Raw genomic sequence first — 23,775 nt, 5'->3', positions numbered from 1 at the left:
GAAAAAAAGACAAAAGAAGCAAAGAGAGTTTACAAATGAATAAATACAATCAGTCACATGATCCAAATTTTCGAGAAAAAACTCTATATATAGTAAAAATACTAGACGGAAATACTCAAAATTTGTGAATAGTGATGAATTCCTAAGTGGTGAAATTATGGTAGATTTTGTTTTCTTCTTCATAAAAATGGCCCCAAATATTTAAATTTTCCATGTGTTCTCAATAATTTCACCATTTATGACTGATGAATATAAAAACATCTTCAGTTTATAAGCTTTGTTATCATTTGCTTTACTTTTATTTTTGGTGGTGTGGGGATCAAACCCAGGGCCTCATGCATGCTAGGCAAGTACCCTTCCCTAAGCTACATACACAACCCTTTCTTTTCATTTTCTGAAAATTTCATCTAATATTGAGTTAAAGTTTATTATAATTCTTGGAGTAGAGAATTATTCAGTGGAACTGGGATGAACTTTCTCTTGCAAAGACCACTTGTGTGAAATATAAAGGCATCCTAATGGTAAATATGTTCCTATATTGCTTCTCTGGCAAATAGCAGAAATCTGAAGGTGTCAGTTTACCCTCTCTACAAACATTACTTTGTGTCCAAGCATTGTTTAAAGCTGAGGGAATATAATGGTGTTGTGTAGTGTACTATAAGAGACACAAGTGGCTATAAGATTAATGGTAGCCATAAGGCCACTTAAGCATCTCACAGGGTTGACACTATGTGCAGGGACAAGATCAACTACATACAAACAAAACTTTCAAAGCTTACCTTTAAAGAATAACTTAAACTTCCTTTATGAGAGAAAAACCCAGTTATTGATGTGAACTGAATGCAGGTATAAAGAAGGGGAAGGATTCCCCGAACGTAGAGAATAGTATCTAGACAGACACCATCTTGGCCAGTGGGTCATCTGAGATGTGAACAAGCCACAGTGAAAGTCCTAAGAAGATGATTCATTTCTCTGAAACAAGAAAGTCTCTCAAGGAATGAGACATTTGAGCTGGCCTTGAAGGGTATCTAGGAATTTTCAAGATCAAGAGCATCATAGGCAGAAAAAAACTACTTAAACAAAGCTATGGAGGTATGGAAACACCTTCAGAAAGAAAAGAGGGACAAATAAAAGGGAGGAGGAGGAACTGTGTCTGTGTCCCCCACCCTTCTGTCCTTTACAATTATCAAGGCACATGGTATTCAAATAACATGCCGCTCCTTTAACCTTGAGGACATCTCTCCTGGGACTATTCATCAACTGCTGGGATATGAAATTCTTCGTGTTTATGTCTCATGTATTGAAGTAGGTAAGATTAACAAAAGCAGGAACCTACTGTAATGTGCTCGGCTCATGGTGTTTCACACACATCGACTTAAATATTTTGGTTGTTACTTAAACTGAAGTAAGGGTACAGTATAAAATAATTGTAATTTAGTTCCTTACACTTTTCTTGAACTTGGAGTTTTCTTGTACACATGACCTCATTCAGGAGTTGTTTCCTCGCCTCCTTTTCAAGCCTCAGCTGCTTGTCCTTCTCAGCCATCTTCTTTTCCTTCTCTTCTTCTAATATCCTGTCCAATTCTTTCTCCTGAGCTTTTTCTTCCTCACGTCGCTGTAGCAAATATTTATAATATATCTTCTGTTCTCTTGCCATATCTCCCTACATAACATAAAAATTAATTCATTTATTAGAATTTTAGACATGGTAAAGATATTAATGATAAGTTTAAAAGCAATCTTTTAAATCCATAATCCCAACCTTTCAGCGCTACATACTGAAACATTCACAGATGAACTACTGTGTCTTGGGTTTAATTCAAAATACTCAGGAATGCTGGTGAGTATAGATGAAATAAGAACAGTAATTAGTTGATGGTTGTTGAAGCTGGGTAACAGACACAAGGGGGGTTCATTGTATTGTTCTTTGCATTTGTTTGAAATGCTTGATAGTGCATTTTGAATACATTAATTCAGATACTTTCTTAAAGTATTTAAAGTATTTCTCAAAGAAGTTGCTGAATCATTTTCAATGATACAGCTTTATTTTCATTTATTACAATTAGGTTGATGAAATCTTAACCAGATAAATTAAGTCACTTATAATATAATGCCGTCTTGATGACTCGTAATCACAAAACTTCTTAATACCAATTATGAATTTTGGCTACAGTTTGGAATCACCTGGAGAAACAAAAGAATACTGAGGAGGGGTTAGGGCTGTAGCACAATGGTACAGTGCTTGCCTACCATGCACAAAGCCCAGGTTCTATTATTAGCACTGGCAAAATAGATAAATAATAAAGTATTGAGGGATGAATTTCAACCCTAGAAATTCCTGTTTAAGGGATAGCTTTTAACTTCCCCAGGTGATCATAATGTGCAGCTAAGGTTGAAAACTATTTCTTTTCATGAAGACATTTTTAGTTAGCTACTGCCACATAACAATGATAACCCAATAGCAATGAGTTCATCTAATACCTAGGTTGTAGTTGTTATTAAATACAGTTTCTCACTAAAATGGGGGAAATGACTGATTCTAGGACTGGGCAGAAATTGAACGTGAACCTAGATATTTTATTGTGTCATAAAGCAGGAAAACTATCAGACTACTGGGTAATATCAAGAGCATGGCAGCCAACTTAAAGGGACTCCTAACCTATGAAGAGGTAATTTGAACATCAAAACAGAAGAATGACCTAAGTGATCCATTAAAATAGTTTAAAACTAATACATTTAGCAATGCTACCAGATACAAGATCTATATTTAAAAGTCCAATGTGTTTCTATTCTGTAGCAATAAACAATCTGAAAATAAAATTAAGAATTTCATTTACAATAAGAATTTTATGCTTAGGAATAAATTTAACAAAAGAATTATGAAATGTATGTTCTTTTTAAAGTTTTCAATCAAGCTTTTAATGAAAAGATGAAATGTATATTTTTAAAACTAAGAAATATTATTGAAAGAAATTAGTTAAATAAAGTGAAATACATCCCAAGTTCATGGATCAGAAGATAATACCTTTAAAATGCCAATACTCCCCAAATTGATCTAAAGATTCAATCCAATCCTTATCAAAATTCCATTGGCTTCTTTGCAGAAGTTGACAAGATGGACAGCCCAAACAATTAGAAAAAGAACAAAATTGGAGCTTCATATTTCCTGATTTTGAACTTACTACAAAGCTACAGTAATCAAGACATAATAGATATGTGAGACTGGCATAAGGACAGACACATAGAACGACAGAATAGAACTGAGAGTTCATCCAGAAATAAACCTTTACTGTCACTGATTTTTGACCCAGGATGCTGAGGCAATTCAACAAGGGGAAAAACAGTCTCTTCAACAAATGGTGCTAGGCTAGGATAACTAGATAGCCCATGAAGAATAATTAAGTTGGAACCTTATTTCACACAGTATACAACATTTTGCAGGGAGCCACCCGTAAATTACTTGAGGGTTTTTACTTGGTATGGAGCCTTGGAAATTTAGGTTTTTCCTAAATAACACTGGCTCCCCCGAGTGCATTATGTTGCCCAAGGCACATGACCTCTATCTCTGCTCTACTAGGAAGACCCCGCTTGTACCTCTGGGAACTGGCCAGCCCACTTCCTACCTTATTTGGCAAAGAACATTCCATGGAAAACCTTTGATGTTCCCCAATATAAACAAAGCAAGCACAGGCTCCATTTTGCTCTTTTTATTGTGGCAGCTTCATCCCTAAGATCAGCTAGCCCATCCCACACCCACTTTTAAAATTACTTTCTGGTCCTATGGTTTCTTCACCACTTAACATTTCTTAGCTTTTATTCCGCAGACAGCTCATTCCACCAAGAGGAACTCCATTCCCACCCACCAACACCCCCATGTCCCTGCGTGGGAAATGGGCAGGACATTTAATTCAGAATAGATCAAAGGCCTAAATGTAAAAGCTAATACTACAAAACCCTAAGAAGAAAACAAAGGAGCATATCTGCATGACCCTTAAGAGGTAACAGGGTTGTAGACCCAATATCAAAATCACAAGCAGCAAAACACATCAGAAATAAATTGTACTTCATCAAATTCAAAACTTTTGTGATTCAAAGGACACTAAGATGATCCCACTCCTCGATTTATACCCAAAGGACTTCAATTCAGCATACTACAGTGATGCAGCCATGTCAATGTTTACAGCAACTCAAATCACAGTAGCTAAACTATGGAACCAATCTAGATGCCCTTCAACAGATAAATGGATAAAGAAAATATACATATACAATGGAATATTACTCAGCCTTAAAGAAAAATGAAATCTTGGCATTTGCAGGTAAATGGATGGAACTAGACAATATCAAAGCTGAGTGAAATAAGCCAATCCCAAAAAAACAAAAGCCGAATGTTTTCTCTGATAAGCAGATGCTGATCCATAGTGGGGCGAGGAGACAGGAAAGAATGAAGGAAATTTGGTTTGTGTAGAGTAGGGTTGTAGGGATGGGAAGGACATTAGAAAGAGACATTATTACCCTATATACATGTATGATTACTGGAGTGACTCTGAACCATGTACAGCCAAAGGAATGAGAAGTTGTGCTCCATTTTTGTACTATATGTCAAAATGCATTCTACTAGAAAATAAATTAATTAATCTTAAAAAGGATGCTAAGAAAGTAAAAAAAAAACAACTCACAGAATAAGAGAAAAATATCTGTAAATCATTTATTTTTAAGGGACTTATATGTACAATATATAAAGAATTCTTCATAATGAAAAGAAAACATGGCTTTAAAAAAAGGCAAATGGCTTCCACTGACTTCAAATAGATGTCTCCAAAGAAGATACACAAATGACCAATAAGCACAGGAAAAGAGGCTCAATGTCATTCATCATTAGAAAAAGGTAAGCCAAAGCCATAATGAGATATCACTTTAGATACACTAAGGATGACCAAAATAAAAATAAAAAAGAAATCAGAATCCTCAGTACACTACTGGTAGGAAGGCAAAATGGGATAGTTGGCAGTTACCAAGAATCTTCAACATGGACTTACTTACAACTCCATACTACTACTCCTAGATACATGCCCAAAAGAAATAAAAACATCCATCAAATAAAAATTAGTACACAGACTTCACGGTAGCATTATTCACAATAGTCAAAAATGTCCATTGACTGACACGTGGATAAACACAATGTGGTGTATCTATACAGAAGAATCTTTTTCACCCATATAAAGGGATACAGTGATAAATGCTATATAATATGGATAAATCTTGAAGACATCATGCTTGGTAAAAAAGTCAGTCAAAAGGTCATATATGATTCCATTCATGTGAGAGTCTAGGCCAGGGAAATATGGAGCCAGAAAGTGGATCAGTAGTTGCTTAGGACTAGGGCTTGAGGGTAGGGAAGAGAGGAAAGTTGGATAATGAAAATATTTTAAAATATAGGTATGTGGCAATGGTTGTACATACCTATAAATATGCTAAAAACCACTTAACTATACATTTCTAATGGGTGAACAATATATAATATGTGAATTATATCTCAATAAAGCTGTTAAAAATAAAATAATTCAACTGAAAAAAATCCTCAATAGAAAAAAAAAATTCAAACAAGCAAGTCAATTAGAAAATGGGCAAAAGACATGAAGAGACATTTCATTGAAGAGAATATACAGATGGCAAATAAGCAAATAAAAAGTAGCTTAATATAATTAGCCATTAGGAAAATGCTGTCCTATCCTTGACATTGTATATTTTTGTAAGATATTACCTTTGAGAGAAACTGAGTAGATAGTACAAATGAATCTCTCTGTATTCTTGTTTGTTTCCTTTTCCTTTCTCCTTTCTTTTTCTTTTGCAGTACTTGGGGTCAAACCTAGGGCCTAGGCAAGTACTCTACCATTAAGCTGCAGCCCCAGCCCATTTTTTAAATTTTATTTTAAGATAGGGTCTTTTTCTTTTAATATTTTATTTTTTAGTTGTGGTTGGACACGATGCCTGTATTTAATTAATTTATTTTTTTTATGTGGTGCTGAGGATCGAACCCAGGGCCTCACATAGTGCTAGGCGAGCGCTCTACTGCTGAGCCATAACCCCAGCCCAAGATAAGGGCTTGCTAAATTGCCTAGGCTAGCCTTGAGGTAGAAATCCTCCTGCCTTGGCTTTCCAAGTAGCTGAGATTATAGGCTGTCTTTCTCTCTCTCATGCGATTTCTTAAAATTGCATATGAGGGGCCTGGGTTGTGGCTCAGTGGTAGATCGCTTGCCTAGCATGTATGAGGCACTGGATTCAATCCCCAGCACCACATAAAAATAAACAAATAAAATAAAGGTATTGTGTCCAACTATACCTAAAAACAAATATTTTTTTAAAATTGCATGTGAATCTATAATGACCTAAAAACAAAAACTTCAATTAAAAACTAGGAGCTGGAGGCATGGTGGCACATGTCTGTAATCTTAGCAACTTGGGAGGCTGAAGCAGGAAGATCACAAATTCAAGGCCAGCCTCAGCAATTTAGAGAAGCCCTAAACAAAGTAGTGAGATCTTGTCTCAAAATAAAAACTAAGGAAAGAACTGGGAATATATTTCTGTGGTAAAGTGCCCCTGGGTTCAATCCCCACCACCCAAAACAAAACAAAACAAACAAACCAAAAAGGGTTAAACTGAATACAATGGTTCATATCTGTAATCCCAGCTACTTAGAAGGCTGATGCAGGAGGATTACAAATTGGAGGCCAGCCTGTGCAACTTAGTGAGACTGTCTCAAAGTAAAAATTTTAAAAGGGCCAGCAAAGTAGCTCAGTAGTAGAATACTTGCCTAGTTTGCCTGAGGCCCTGGGTTCAATCCCCACTACTGCTACAAAACAAAACAAAAACAGGGCTAAGGGTGGTGCTCTGAAACATGCAGAACATGCTTCAGCACACTCAAGGTCCTGGATCCATTCCCCAGAACTACCCAAAACACAAAGCAAAGCAAAATCCCTCAAAACAAAGCAGCTGTCGGAAAAGCACAAACCCCTTAAAAGTTCAGTACAAATTCCAAAGGTACAAGCAGCAAAATAAACACAGAATGCCTTTCCCTAATCTCTTTGTCTGACACTAAGACTTTACATATCCTTTAAAGTTCAACTCAAAGGCTACTTTCTCAGTGATGTCCTCCTCAAATTCCAGCTTTCAAACTTTGGCAGCCATCAGAATTCACCTTGTCCCTGCCAAGATTCTGATGCTGTGGATGCTGTGATTTTCTGTTTCTAAGCTTTTCTATGGCGTGCTGACCCTGCCCTTACAGCTGCCACTGGTAGTTCATGGACCACACTCAGAGCAGCACCATCATACTTATGGTCATTTTCCACAAGACTGAGAATGCAACAGGAAATCCTGTCCAGCACTTAGCAGGCACTAAATAAATATCTTACTCTTTTCTGTTTCTTTTTATATGCTTCTTCCTGTAAGTCTTGAAGGGCCTTTTGTGAGAGTTTCATGTTCAGGTCCTGTTCTTCTCTGTACTCCTGCTGAATATGCTCCATCTTCTCCTGTAAGGCTTTCTGCAGACCAGTCCTCATTCCCTGCTTTGCCTTCTGTTTCTTTAGTTTATCTTGTTCCTTCTCAAGTTTAATCTGTGCATTGTCCTTTTCCTAAGGTAGAGCAATAATAAAGTTAATGCTTCAATCAGTAGAGCCAAATAAAACAAAGAAGTTAATACATTTGCTTTAAGAGATGAGACTAAGAGGTTTCTGGGAATAAGCCCCCGTGCATGCATGCACATGTACATACATACACCAACACAACTGAATTCAGGGGGGGTTTAAGAATAAAAGTTGCCTTTTCATGGATGACGTAGCTATAAAGCTTTGTGAAAGCTGCTGTGTATACGTTACTATAAAGTAACAAGTAGTTAGTTGTGAAGCTTGCAAATGCAGAAAAGTAAAGAGAAGTCACTTTAATTCCAGTACCCATCACCCACCACTAATCTCAACGTTTTGATATATTGGCCTTTCAGCCTTCAGCTTCTGAGCACATCTGCATATCTAGGGTTGGATACATTATTAATCAGCAGTCAGAGTCCAAGAATGGAAATGTGCCCTGGGAACCAACCAGCCAGGCCTCAAGGAAACAGTTCAGGAACAGACCGGCCTGCAGACTGTGGGAGCTGCAGAGCCAGAGCTGCAGCCTGTTGCCGACCTTCAGGAAGGCTCACCAGGAGGCGCGCCTCCTCCTCCTTCAAGAGCTGTTCGGCCTGCTTCTGGGCCAGGATGCTGGTGATCTGTGCGTTCAGCCCCAAGCGTGTGCTCTCCACCAGTTCTTTCCGTCTCCTCTCCTCCTGGGCTTCTCGCTTCTCCTTGGCTAATCGGTCTTCCTCCCAGAGCCTGGAGAACATCTGCTCTTCCACTAATTTTTGCCTCTTCTGCTCCTCATTAAATTCTACCTGTGCTTTCCGCTCCTCACACACCTTCTTCTCGTGGATATTGAACAATTTAGTACGAAGTTCTTCACAGCCTTCCCTGAAAGGGGAATTAAAAAAGAAGAAAAAAAAAGTCAAAACCCAGCCTTTTGTGAGGCACTGCTATTCAGCCACATATCTTCACAGTCATAAAAGAGAGAGGTGAAAGACCCGGATGTAGACCATGTGCACTGAGGAAATACATGAGGGTCAGTAGGGAGGCCAGCCAGGAAGCCACTGCTCCAACACAGGTGCCCAAGTCAGGCAAAGAAGGCTCATAAACCTAGTTTTACAGTTTGCTGTTGTAAGGTCCTTGCTTAGCATCTGGATGGCCATCTTAAATGACAGCTGCCATTTTAAGAAAAATTTCGCTTTCCCAGCCAAGGGCCTTTCTGAGAAAAGCTCACCACTCCCTCATACCAACCCTTCACCCCTGCATTCTTTCCAGCCCAAGGGCTTATCATCACTCCCTCCTTAACTATCAGCATTAGGACCCCCCCCCCCCCCCCCGCCACCTTGAATCTAATCCCTGAATCTGTCCCATAAAAGACCCGAACCCCAACCCTGTTTTGCCTCTCTCCCTCTATGGAGACATGGCCTTAATTTGTCAGCTCTGATAAATAAGCTCTCATGTGTATCTCTGCCTGGTCTCCGTCTTTCATTTCTTGCTCGTCATCTCTCAGTTCATCGCTTTCCTTTCACCTGTATGACGCTGGATCAAAAATTCAACTTATTTGAGCCTGTTTCCTCATCTAACTGCCTTTCAAAAGTTCTAATGAGGATGATGGTTAATGGATATAAATACATGCCAGATAATAGAGGCTCAATAAATGGAAACCATAATTATTCTTTTAGAGGAAATAGAGGAGCAGTGGTTCCTGCAATATTGTAAATGGATTAATGACTGGATCGAAGAGACCCTGCGTGCACTTCCAAGGAAAGCAGTAAAGGCAGGGTCAGCATGCCATCGTAAAGCTTCACTGCTTCTGCCGTCCTGGCAGGGCCCATGCCCACTGAAGGGGTTTGGCCCAAGAAGAGAAAACAGCCCCAGTGTTGGGGCCCCAGTCAGTGCCTTTTCACACCAAGGCTGATGTACTATTCAAGAAGAAATGCTCAGCCAGGTGCGGTGGCACACACCTGTGATGCCCAATGACTGGGGGGACTGAGACAGGAGGATCCCAAGTTCAAAGCTGGCCTCAGTGATTTGGTGAGACCCTAAGCAACTTAGTGAGGCCCTGTCTTAAATTAAAAAGTTTAAAGGGACTGGGAATGTTCCTCAGTGGTAAAGTGCCTAGGTTCAATCCTCAGTAAAAGAGGAGAAGGAGAAGGAGGAAGAGGAGGAAAGGAGGAGGAAGGAGAAGAGAAAAAAAGAGAGGAGGAGGAGGAGGAGGAGGAGGAGGAGGAGGAGATGCTCTTCAGTAAGTGTCACACCTCATCCTTTCTTTCAGTTATAGTAATTCAAATTTTTTTTCAAAATTTCTTCATCAAACCTGCTGCGGTTTGGATATGCTATATTCCAGAAGGTTCCTGTATTGGAAGTGTAGTCTCCAGTGTGGTGGTGTTGGGAGGTGGTAGAACCTTTAAGAGAAGGGGCCTATGGAGGTAATTAGGCCATGGGGCCACCATCCTCATGAATGGGTTAGTGCTGTCTTCTGGGTATTATAAAAGATTGATGCCAGCCCCTTCCCAGTCTCTTACTTCCTTACTTGCGTATGTGTCCCTTCTGCACTTAGCCTGTTCTCTTTTCACTTCTCTACCATATTGTAGCACAGCCAGGAGGCTCTTGCCAGGATGTTGGCATCATGCTGTTTGAACCTTCCAGCCACAGAAATTGTGAGACAAACAAACCTCTTTACTTTATAAGTGTCCCAGCCTCCAGTACTCTGTAATAGCAACACAAAACAGACTAAAAGCCCATTTTTAAATTTAAGGACTGTGATTCTCAATCCTGTCTGTACGTTAGAATTACTTAGGTATATTTTCAAAATCCTAATCTTTCCTTTTTTCACTCTCCTTCTCTCATGCTGGATGAATAAAATTAGACATACAGGGGTGGGACCCAGGCATCTATGTTTTTAGAGCACCCTAGGAGGTCTGGCATTCAGCCCAGTTTAAGAACCTCTGATTGAAGTCAGTGCTGATAAAATATAAGATCCTTCTTATTGGCATCAGATCAAATTGGCATCAGATTCACCATTTTAGGTCGGGAGCCATTTTACCTAGAGGCTCCAAAGTTTGGATTCTGAGGCAGTGCTGCTTAACTTCCCGAAGAACATGTGTTTGCTAAACGATCAGCCCCACCTCAGCTCATGAAGCAACTTATGAAATTCCTCTTGTGAGCTATAAAGTTTCTCTATGAGTGCCGACACGCTGCTGCTCTCCTGGGAGGGACAGCCTTGTCAGTTTGCCTTGTGTTACTACCAATAAATCTCTTGCATGAGATTCCAGTGTGTGGTGTTTGGATTTTGCGTGGACTTTGACCCTGGTTTCTAAATCAAATGTAGCACCAGGAGGCTGAAAATTGGATAACAAGTTCAATAAAGAATTTTTGAAGATATCATAGTTGCTAAGAAAGGATCAGGTCTAAAAAGTCATTACAAAGGTGGCAATACCACACAAATCAAATATTGTTGTGTATTTTTTCATTATTTAATGAAAATTAGACTCATTTCCCTAACTGAACTGGAATCATTTTTAAGGACTGGGACTCAGGAGTGTACTTCTTCAATATGTTCCTTACTATTTACTCAGTGCTCAATGAATAATCATTGGTTTAACTGACACATAATCATATTAGCAACATAAATGGAAATCAGTAGTTATCTCATATTCTGTGGAAGACCCAACAGGACAATAAGAGCTGAAATTACTAGGGCATTAAAAAAACAAACAAAAAACCAAAAGGCAAAAACAAAACAAAAAGGACACTTAATACTTAAAAATGAATTCATCAGTCTCAAATTTTATCAGTTAAATTCTATCAGAATTAGGCAAGAAAATTTATTAAAGTCCTTCCCAATCCTATGACTCTGACTCTATAAAAAATGTTATTTAGTGAATGAAATTCTAAGGCCTAATCATAACAAGAAGTATGAGTTGCAGCATTGTTTTCTTTTTTAAATTTTCTAATTATAAAACTAATAGGTATTCATTATTTAAAAAAAAAAAAGCAGCTGGAAAATGCTAGGTAGTACACACTTGTAATCCTACCCACTTGGGAGGCTGAAGCAGGAAGATAACAAGTTTGAGACCAACCTAGGCAACACAGCAAGACTCTGATTAATAAAAGACTCTGATAAAATAAAAAGTCCTATAGATGAGATTCAGTGAGAGCCATTCAAGAGGCTGTGGGTTCAATCCCTGGTGCCCAATGAAACACAACAAAACAAAACCAGAATGCTGTAAAATACAAAAAAGTATGAAGACACCAAAAATATAAACATTGCCAGGCATGGTGACACATGCCTGTAATCCCAGCAATTTGGGAGGGTGAGACAAGAGGATCAAAAGTTCAAGACCAGCCTCAGCAACTTAGCAAAACTCTGTCCCAAAATAAAAAATAATTTTAAAAAAGACTGGGAATATAGCTCAGTGACCCTCAGTTCAATCTCCAGTATGAAAAACTAATTAATTCATTCATTAAAACACAAAACTTAATCCCAGTATATTTTCTTCCAGTCTTGTGAGTGTGTGTATGCAGTTTTTACTAGACTGGAGGTCATTCTGTGTGTGTGTGTGTGTGTGTGTGTGTATTTGCATCTTGACTTCTTTAACTGAACATTTTATCGGGAACAATTCCTCATCAAATACTCTCAAAATTCTCAAAATATAATTGATTACTTCAAATCTTTATTGTAGTTTAAGAAACTATGTAATAAAGGCATAGACTATAAATATACCATGGTTTACTTTAAAATGTCCCTATTTGATAAATATACGTTACTTTTGTCTTCTATTATTATATTCCAGTCAACATTTTAATATGTGCCTCTTTCTGCTTATCTCTGATGGTTTCCTTAAGATAATTTCCTTCCTTAATATATAATCAGAGTGTACAAACATTGCTAAGACAGTTGAGACCATCTGCTGCCAAAAAAAAAAAAAAAAAAAGGGCTGAATTAATAAGCACAGGAAGGTGCCCACATCAAATAAATGTGTCTCAGATCAGCAGGGGCTTCAAACTTTTTTTCCCCAGTACTGAGGTTTTAACCCAGGGGTGCTTTACCATTGAGCTACAAGTAAGCTCATAATGAGATATCACTACACACTAGTAGAACAGTGAAAATAAAAAATAGTGACAATACCAAAACCTAGCAATGTGGAAAAACCGCCTCTTTCATACATTTCTGGTGAGAATAAAAAATGGTAAAACCACTCTGGAAGTCTGGCAGTTTCTTAAAAAAATTAAACATACACATATGACCTAGAAATAACATATGGCAATTATCCTTAAAAAAATGAAAACTTAACATTTACACAAAAACCTGCCACCAATGTTCCTATTACATTCACTTGTTAAAGAGCCCCAAACTAGAAACAACCAAAATGTCCTTCAATAAGTGAGTGGTTTAAACAAACTAAGATGCTTCAATACAATGGAATACCACACAACAATTTAAAAAAAAAAAAAAAGACAAACTAGTGACACATACAACAACTTGGATAGACCTCAAAGGCTTATACTGAAACTAAAAGATCACATATTATGTGATTTCAATTATAAAACATTCTGAAAATTATGAAACTACAGAAATGGAGACGTGTTTAGTGGGTGACAGGGCTTGGAAATGATGTGGGTGAGAGGGGAGAGTGTGACTTGTAAAAGAGTAGCACCAGATCTTTGTGGTGCTGTGGATTCAAGTTGTGGATCATGAATGTGGTAGTGCTCACAGAAGTGCACATACACATTGTACTACTGACACTTTTCTTCTCATATTGTACTATGAGTACAAAAGATGTAAACAGTGGAGGAAATTGAGTGAAAGGTACATGGAACACGTACATTTTTTTGTGAATAAACATTTAAAAGTTAAAAAAGAAATCATTGGCTATCCTTTCTTCTCATTATTACTGAAAATAATTTTGTTGTGTAGAATACTAGAATCACTGAAAATAATTCACTCCAGGTATCAAATATTTTAAGAATGTCACTGATTATACTAAGAAATAAATGCATAAATAAATAATGTGTCTACCAAAAGACAAGAATATTCACTGTAGCTTTATTCCTAAAAGTCCCCAACTAGAAATAACCCAAAATGTCTATCACTTGGAGAACAGATAAATAAATTGTAGTGTATTCATACAATTCATACAAAATACAGTATATTTTCTTCCAGTCTTGTGAGTGTGTGTATACAGTGTATTTTATTTTATTTTAGTTGTAGTTGGACACAATACCTTTATTTTAGTTTTATGTGGTGCTGAGGATTGAACCCAGGGCCTTGCACTTGCTAGACGAGTGCTCTACCGCTGAGCCACAACTCCAGCAAAGAGAGGAGATTTCAGATGTTTTTTGGTGTATGCAGTTTTTACTAGACTGGAGGTCATTCTGTGTGTGTGTGTGTGTGTGTGTGTGTGGTGTGTATACATATTTGCATCTTGTAAATATACCATACAGAAGCAAATAGAAGAAAAAGAAGAAATTTTTCATTTTTCTTTATGTATGTATTAAAGCCTTAATTATATTATCAGTAATGAGACCTAATACAGCAGCCTTACTCGTTTACTGCTCTACATTGAAGAGCTGATCATGTTGCATCAAAACTCTGAAAACAACTGATTTTTTAGATTGATGAAATTATTATAAGACGGATTTGTTTCTTTAAAAATTCTAACAATTCCTCCAACTAGCAAAATTGTTACACAAAGTGAAATTTGTAAAATGTCGCTGAATTCATAGATTTTTTAAGAGCACAAATCACTTACGAACAATTCATTTTCCTTAATATGCCGAGAAGCATTCACTAGGGAATAGGAAGTATATGAATGAGCCATTGAGAAGCATTTTGCAAGTATCCCCTCTGCCTCCATAGCATCTTCCCCCTCACAGCAAGTAGAGAGGCTGTCCAAGCCGCACTGAAGACAAGGTATGAGGATATTCTTTGCAGATGCTGCAAATCTAAGTTGAATCCTGTTCTGGTTACTTACAAGCTTGAGACCTAGGAAAACTCCTATCTGTGGAACTTGGTTTCCTAATGGCAGAATAGGTGAGTGACAAATCCCTCTGGCCCTATGTATCACTACTCTGGTCTTCTTCAGGGCCCTCCTTCAGCAGCTTCCCAAGCTCTGGAACTTCCATCCTTTCCAGTTTCAGCAGTCTGAATTTACTCTTCCCCTATGTATCTGCCACTGTGCACACTATTCACCACAATAGCTTACTTCTGTGGATTAGGATAGCCTATATTGTTAAAAGCAACTTTATGGGGTTGTTATTAACAACAAAGAGAGGAGATTTCAGATGTTTTTCTTTGAAGCATGTCTTGCTCCCTCCATATGCTAGAATTTGCTGCTTTCTCATATTTGCTGACCTTTGGGTTTCTGACCTACTTACATTTTGAGTGCTGTCAAAAATGAACTTTAGTATTCTCTCAGTATTCTACCAGATTTGAGCTTAGGATTTATGTTATTCTTGGACCACCCATTTTTGATTCCAGCTTAATATATATGCACTCTTTCCCCACTCATACTCAGTGACCTGATGACCTAAGTGACATTAATTTTCCTTAAGTCAATCAATTGATTATTCTACTACAGAGCTTGGCACAAAGCAGGGGCTTGTTATGGTTTAGATATAAAACATCCCCTGAAAGCTTATGTGTGAGACAATGCAAGAATGCTTTGAGGCAAAATGATTACACTATGAGAGTTGTAAGCTAATCAGTGGATTGATCCACCTGAATGGATTAACCAGGTGGTAACTGTAGGCAAGTAGTAGTGTATAGCTGTAGGCAAGTAGTAGGATGTAACTGGAGATAAATGGTCACTGGGGGTTTCCCTGGCACCTTGCTCGCTCGCTCTGCTTTCTGACTGTCATGAACTGAATAGTTTTCTTCCACCACACTCTTGTGTCATGATGTTCTGCCTGACCTGGCACCCACAACAATAAATGGCTGATCATGAACTGAACCTTTGAAACTGTGATCAAAATAAACTTTTCCTCCTCCAAATTGTTTTTATTGGGTATTTTGGTCATAGCCATGAAAATCTGACTAATACAGGTCTCAAACATACTTATTGAATGAATTCATAACTTCCAATGGCTATATTTTAAATACTTTCAGATAATATTTGAACTATAAGAATCTTAACCAGTTATTCTAAAATTAAAGAGAAATAAAGTGGATGATTTGGAACATTCCATAAGTCACATCATGTGATCATCACAGCATTGAAAGGCATGAATGAAAAAACAGGGCAAAATGAACAAACCAACCTGAGAAATACAATAGCAATTTTTTTTTTTAAAGAGAGAGAGAGAGAGAGAGAATTTTTTAATATTTATTTTTTAGCTTTCGGTGGACACAACATCTTTATTTCATTTTTTATGTGGTGTTGAGGATCGAACCCAGCACCTCGCGCATGCCAGGTGAGCACGCTACTGCTTGAGCCACATCCCCAGCCCCAAATGGCAATTCTTAATGTTCACCCTCTTTAGAAGTACAAGAAGCACTGAAAATATAACTGAGGAACTATAATATAATTTATAAATTATAAATATGCCCTTGCTCTAAGAACTGTAGCTCTAAGAAAAAATATAGGACACTGAGAATTTTCAGAATATTTTCTTTAGATGTAAGAAATCTCTTAGTTTCTGAAGTTAAAAACATCTGCCAAACTCTTGATGATGTGATACTATAGGTCATCTTAGAGGATGGGCACTATAAACCTATAAACCTTCCCACTATTAAGTGCATGGCACTGAACTGAAATCAGGTTATAGAATCAGAGTATCCTAAAATGAAAGCCCAAGATGAAAAGGGATCTGTGAAGTCAAACCACAGACTCAGATTGAGTACAGTAAAATGCAAGGATCTGAAAACAGAAGATTACCATGGGTCTGTGTCAGGAAATGGATTGGAAATCCAGATGATCAGACTCCACGGATCAGGATATCAGGCAAGAAAACAGACAGGAAAGAGCAGGGAACCTGGCATACACTTGGTATAGGTGGAAACTACAGCACTAAGGAGGAGAGCCAGACTTTACCAAAGATTCCCTGGGACAGGGCTTTAAAAGAACCTCCTGCCAACAGTAAGGCTAAGGTTAACAGCTAATATTCAATAACAAAATCTCACTAGGTATTACCATTCTAACTGGGAAGCAAGCACAAAACACTAGAGCAGAGTTTTCAGACAAATTCAGTACTTGTATTTTTCAGGGCTAAGATTTAAAAGTAGGAATACTGTGTTACATCCTCCTGATGCTATAGTAACTGTAAATTAGCATTCTTAAATCTTTTCTAATATGCCCAATTCAGATTCTATGTGTTTTTCCAATTCCATTACCTGAATTGCTGGTCTAACTTTTCCGCCACAAAATTTTGTCTCTCTTTTTCTTTCTCCTCTTTTAATAATTTGCTTTTCTCTCTCATTCTATCTTTTTTCTCCTCAATGGTTTCTTTTTTCTGTTGCATTTCAGCAAAATACTCATTTTCTTCTGATGCCAAAAATTCACGTAGCCTGAAACAAACACATATATACACATACAAATTAAAACTCTCATTTAATGTGTACCATTTTACTGATTTTTGTTATATTCAATTTCAGAATGACATATTTAATCATAAATTTTACAATATAATTTTGTTTCCATCTAAATGTAGGTTATCACTAAGAATATTAACAAGCAATAGCTATTAATTTGAATATAAATAACTCAGCCATGACCTTTACTATACTTGATAATTTGACTGACTAATATTAAATTGTGGTTTGGAGAATGTTTCATAGTCTGGGCTGCCAGGTGTATAAACCTTACCTGTTTCGTCTTTCTTCAATGTTGATGATAAACCCTTGCATAGCGTCCTTGACTCTTGCTTGCACAAGGTTGTGCAAAAACTTGTGATCATTGCGACGGTCCCACTCAATTTTGAGACGATCCCGCTCTCTAGCCTTAATGGAGGCCAAAGTAGCATGGTACTTCTGGTGGCTGCGTTGGAATCTTTCCAGATGTTGCTGTTCAGACCATTGGACTTTGGGAGGTTTGGCTCTCTGAAAACAAACAAACAAACAACAACAAAAAAAAAAACTGTAGAGAGCCACAAACAAGTCAAGATGGCGCCTGGCACTTTGCCAGGAGGAATGGTTTGGGGGGTAATGCCAGCGAGTCATTAAGATGATGTTAATTGAGTTGAGCTGTGTATAATTGTTAAGATGATGAGGATTGCTGTATCTGGATGATGTTGATTGAAACAAGCTGTGTATAATTAGTTAAGTGTATATATACCTTTGCTGTCCTGCATTAAGGCGGCTCCCACTGTATCAACCTTCACAAGTTGCTTGTCACTCACCCCCCGGCTATTTTGCCCAGCCAGCTGGACTGCGGCAAAAACCACTATCACTTACAATAAATAAAAAATAAATAGCATATTTTCAATTAACTATGACTTCCACCAATACTTATACTAAATACAATTGGGTATTAAAAAACTAATACATCCTGTTACAACTGAAAATACCATAAACACATAAGGAATAGATTGTTTGATTCTCTGAGTTTATACTTAAGATATCATCAAATTAGTCTCAAATACAGATGTTCCTTGACTTATGGTGGGGGTTACATCATAATAAATTTTGTCATTAAAAATGCTTGTGGGCTGGGGTTGTGGCTCAGTGGAAGAGTACTTGCCTCACACATGTGAGGCACTGGGTTCAATCCTCAGCACCACATAAAAATAAATAAACAAAATAAAAATATTGTGCCCATATATAAATAAAATATTTTTTTAAAATGCTTGTAATCCACCTAACCTACTAAACTTCACAGCTTAGCAACACAGTACACCACAGAGTATCTTTATTCACCCTCAAGACATTGTGACTGACTGGGACCTGTGGCTCAATGCTCTGCTCAGCATCTAGAGAGTCTCACACTATATATTGCTAGACTGAGAAAAGACCCCAATTCAAAATTCAAAGCACAGTTTCTACTGAATGCGTGTTGCTTTTGTACCATTATAAAATCAAAGAATTGTAAGTTGAATCATCAATGGTTGAGGATCACTGTATGTCTAAAGTGTTATTTGAGTAAAAGTAAATGAAAATATAAAGTTAAGATTTGTACAGGACTCTATAGATTATTTATTCAAACCCAGTTGCTTAAGTGATGTGCCCAAGGTACGAATAGTTAGGGTAGACCTGAACAGAACAAGAATTAGAGGTCTTTTAATTCCTGACCTTGATCTTGCCACCCACTGCTCCACATCGTTTCTCAGGGGTAAATACCATAGTAACTACCATCAAAATACTTTGAGAAGGAGCTATTATATAAGTGTAGGATGTGTGTGTGTGAGTATAGTGTGTGTGTGTGTGTGTGTATATATATATATATATATATATATATATATATATATATATATATATGTGTGTGTGTGTGTGTATATATATATATACACACACACACTTAGTATATAGCTCTACATCATATATATATTAGTATATATTACTACATATGCTATATTATATAGCAATACAATATATAGTATATATTATAGACTTATGTAATATATTGGATATATACAACAGATGCTATATGTAACAGTATACAGGAAAATATATAGTATATAAGAACTATATGTATTGTATAGATCTCTATATTATATAATGTATAGTATATGCCATTATATATAATATAGCAAATATAACATAGTATATTACATACTGCATATAATATATAATAGATATATAGACATTATATTTGTGTCAGTGAAAAACCCTAAGGAAGAAATGAAGTGAGAAGGGAGGGGAAGGAAAAGAAAAATTCAAAAAGGCTGGTGGTAGAACTTTATTTCTATTTCTATGGTTTCCAGAGGTTAGAATGCAAGGGCTGTGCTACTGATATTCTGGGGTAGCTTTGTTTTTTGTAAAACAGCATAATAATCTCTACCATAGTTAGTTTCTCAATACAAATGAATGAATTGATCAATCAATCAATCAACATTTCTGTGTGGACTCAATGCAATTTCTGCGCCTCCTGGACCCACCATGAAATCGATTGTCTTATGCTTTGTGTTTTCAGTAACAATTTTATCTAGTCATCCTTAGGTGAATTGTGAGACTCTGGGGTGTTGATTCTCAGTAACAAAACTTTAACTCGTGAGGCAGAAAATCAATTTGATAAATTATATTTAGGACATCAGTGGCAGGGTTACCAGAATACTTGGTGTTTTCTAAGAATATTTCCAGGGGAAAGAATACCAACAGGGCTGGGGATGTGGCTCAAGCGGTAGTGCGCTCGCCTGGCATGAGCGGGGTGCTGGGTTCGATCCTCAGCACCACATAAAAAAATAAAATAAAGATGTTGTGTCCACCGAAAACTAAAAAATAAATATTAAAAAATTCTCTCTCTCAAAAAAAAAAAGAATACCAACATATGAAGATAGTTTGATGAAAAAGATTCAGGGCTTTGGGGGCTGGGGTTGTGGCTCAGTGGAAGAGTGCTTGCCTAGTAGGCATGAGGCACTGGGTTTGATCCTCAGCACCACATAAAAATAAAATACTGTGCCCATTAAAACTAAAAAGTAAATATTGAAAAAAATAAAAATAGAGATTCAGGGCTTGAAATATATATATATATATATAGGCACTTAGATGTAGCTAAACAAGATAAAGTGGGGCTGGGGATGTGGCCCAAGCGGTAGCATGCTCACCTGGCATGCGTGCTGCCCGGGTTCGATCCTCAGCACCACATACAAACAAAGATGTTGTGTCCGCCGAGAACTAAAAAATAAATATTGAAAAATTCTCTCTCTCTCTCCCACTCTCTCTTAAAAAAAAAAACATTAAAAAAAAAACAAGATAAAGTAGGACTGAGGTGAGGAGGAGGCAGATGTCATTGAGGGTTAGATCATGAAAAGTAACTAGTAATCCATATCAGAGTTACTTGGAGCCTTACATCCAACTATAGAGAAAGTATTATTCTCTAATATTTTGGTATTTCACAATGCAGATTCTGTGACAATAAAGCTAAGCAGGAGCAGGACCATGGCACCTTGGGCAAAATACACAGCAGGAACTTGGGCTCCTGGTAGACACAAAGGATGAGAACAGGAACCAAGCATTATTATCTAGAAACAATTATCTTCAGTGGCCAGGATAGGAACAAGCCTGAGGGATACATTTTATCTAAAGAGAGGAATGAGGGTGAGGGGTGGTAAGAAACAACATGAGCAGCAGCTTCGGGGCCAGGAAGCCTTATAAGGCTCAGGGTATCCTATGCAGGACTCCAGTCTTGAAAGAACCCAGTCCCTGGATAAATAAAGTAAAACCTATAGTTCTCTACCAAGGTGATGCCAATCTAGGCAGTCTTTGGCATTGCTCAAAATCCATATTGTTCAATAGAAATATAATGCAAACCAAATATGAAAACTTTGTAGTAGCTTTATCTTTAAAAGTAAAAAGAAGCAGGGGAAGTTAATTTTGATAATTATTTTATTAGACCAATGTATCCAAATATTATTTCAGCATGTGACTCTACATTTCAAGTGGTCTAAAGCCATGGGTGGCTTGTGGCTACCATATTATACACCAAAGCACTGGACCACACTAAAGGCAAGATAACAAGATCTACTAATGGGCTTGTATTTTCAAAGTTACTGAGGGCTTGTTACTGTAACATCTCCAATTATAATTTTGAGGAATACACTTTACAGTTTACTATCTTAAAGAGCAATGCCTTCATCCTAGGTTTAGTTCTGGCCTCTACCCATTAGTTGTGTTGAGCAAACTGCTTAATCTCTTTGAGTCTTACTTTTCTCATCAGTCACAAGAGCAAAATAAATGCCCTTCCAGTAGATAACCACATTCTATTTTTTTATTGCTTTCTTATGGGGAATTGTCTAGTGTTCAGTTCTCATCTCTTGATGATTTTAATTATTTCCTTAATACAACTCTGTCATTTCTTAGCACACTCACAGGCCTGAGAAAGAGTAGACGCAACCACTCTGATCTCTTTTTTCCTCCAAATTCTTCTGTAAGCACAAAGTATTCAGTAGACCTGCTTCTTTGATTTGGTGGTACGTGGGAGACCAACCTTACTCGTGACTGAGTCACACTCCCCGGCTGTGTGCTGAGGCACTCAGTCACAGAAATGTGGCAAAGCTTTCCCCACCCTTCTCGGGTCTGAGGGTTGGTGTCTCGTGCATGGATGTGTCTTGCTACAGCCCCATGGGTGAAGCTACGCTCACCTGTTCCTTTGTAATATAACCCCTTGCCCTGTTTAGGATAGAATCTTCCATAGAAGTGCCTTGTGTGTGTCTCCTTCTCTTACTGTGCCCTTGGGTGTGGCCTACCCAGGTGTCAGTCAACCTGCTAAAACAGTGGACATCATGAAGATAGAAGATTCCCTGAAACCTGACCCCTTGCCTCATTTAAATAACTTCTCCTCAATAAAGGGTCAGCGCGTGCTCTAGCTCTGTCTTCCTGCAGACCCTTAAGGTCAGAGGAGCCGTCACAGCGACCCCAAAGAAAAAGGTATTGTATCTCTTGTGTAGTTATTTCGTGCAGCCCAGTTAGCCCAGTTTAACTGGAGTGACCCCTGAGCCTTTTAGTCGTGAGAACAGAAACCCAGCAGTGGTATATTCTTTTCCTGTTCCTTATTAGTTTTCAATATAAATTGTAATAGCACCAGATTACAGATGGCCCAGGCCCTGAGTGCTGACTCAAAATAGATTAGATGCTGTCCCTCAAGAAATCTGACTAGGATTATCATTGAGCCCTACTCCATAGAAACTTCCAGTTTACTGCTTTTCACCTCCAGATTCTATAGTCCTTGGACCTAAAGAAAAGGGAGCAGATCTATAGGTTGGCTGAAATTTTCTGTGGAGCAAAATACAATTGTCCTTGATTATCACTGATATTTCTTTCACAAATTGCTAATACAGAGAATGTATATTATTATCCACTGTGTTAACATTTAGTGGTTTATATGTATGAGCAAGTTGTTTCTGCAACTAGATTATAAGCTCCTTGAACGCACAGATCAGGCTTCTAATGAAGATTAAACCTCCTCCCAAAGTCACTGGACCTTATATCTTCTACAGTGCTGTGCTGGAGATGTTACAGGAGGGGCTCAGGCACTAATCATAATTGCCTAATGACACATGGTGGTGCTTTCTGATCTATAGAAACTAGTTGAATACAGGTGCCTGAACCATTAGTGTCTGGGCTTCTCAGCAAGATTCATCAGATTCTGCAATGCCTTCCTCTGGCATACTCCCAGCCTTGGAGGCAACCACCAGGCATATTTCCAGGTCTGCAGAGACACTTTGGTCCATTTCCGGTTACTGCTTGAGTTGGCACAGGTAAGGTTCTATAGCCACACACAAGCCCACACAATCCAATTCCCCTTCCATAGACAATTTTCCTGGGGGTACATGAAGGATCACCCATAATCATACTGCTGAATCACAGCCAGTACAAATCCCAGATCTGCTTCCCACCCTGTTTCCTTTTTCCATGATACACATTACTCATTGCAAGGGGACAGACCTCCTTCGGGTGTCTTGAAGAACAAAAAAAAAAAAAAAACCAAGATCCCAAGTGGTGATTCTCCAAATACAGATTGAATTATTTTAACTATAAGTCAGGAGGTAAAGAGGATAGTGGAGGATAAGTGGGTGAGGGCAGAAATAGATAGGTGAGTGACTATCCTGCTTTCAAAATTCATGATGCCACATCAGATACTCACTCCGCTAAAGAAAAGTCCCTGCAGGGGGGCAGGTTAGGTTAGGTTTGACTAGGCCAGGAGTATGGGGAGATGGAGAAACCTGCAGGGTCCCACCACAGTTCCTGCACTTACCACCATCAACACTTTAGGGGTGGGGCCCTTAATTTCCCGCGGGAGGCTGCCGAACTGCTGGCTGTACATTTTCCCCTCCGTTGGTCGGCGGTGGGCAACCACTGTAACCTTCCTGACCGGCTTCCGCAATGCAGAGATCTGGTTGCCATGGTGCACCTCGAGGGGTGCGGGTGGATCCGGCGGAAGTCAGTCTGGTAGCCATGGGGGCCACAGACGCTGGCACACAGGACTTCCTCTAACAGCCCAGGATCCGAGTCTGCAAGTCGTCATCCCGCCCAGGCCAGACCTCCCACTTCTAGGCTCAGCGGAAATGGCAGGGG

The 23,775-nt window shown here is 38.2% G+C and overlaps 1 protein-coding gene across 1 annotated transcript in view; it reads right to left on the bottom strand.

Moving 5' to 3' along the window:
• The window catches only part of Cfap53 (cilia and flagella associated protein 53), a 28,573-nt gene extending 4,859 nt beyond the window's left edge, over positions 1-23,714 (bottom strand). Inside the window, exons 1-6 of the mRNA XM_027949017.2 lie at positions 23,456-23,714; positions 17,414-17,646; positions 16,942-17,115; positions 8,192-8,495; positions 7,410-7,628; positions 1,447-1,663 (exon numbers count right to left, since the gene is read on the bottom strand). Of these exons, the coding sequence (XP_027804818.2) occupies positions 1,447-1,663; positions 7,410-7,628; positions 8,192-8,495; positions 16,942-17,115; positions 17,414-17,646; positions 23,456-23,524 (1,216 nt within the window). The 5' untranslated portion in view covers positions 23,525-23,714. The remainder of the gene's footprint in view (positions 1-1,446; positions 1,664-7,409; positions 7,629-8,191; positions 8,496-16,941; positions 17,116-17,413; positions 17,647-23,455) is intronic.
• Positions 23,715-23,775: the final 61 nt, after the last annotated feature.

The sequence above is a fragment of the Marmota flaviventris genome, chromosome 16 (assembly GCF_047511675.1).
Source record: "Marmota flaviventris isolate mMarFla1 chromosome 16, mMarFla1.hap1, whole genome shotgun sequence".
NCBI classification, from domain to species: Eukaryota; Metazoa; Chordata; class Mammalia; order Rodentia; family Sciuridae; genus Marmota; species Marmota flaviventris.
Note: the sequence above shows the minus strand (reverse complement) of the source record. Positions and strands in the feature narration are given on the sequence as shown.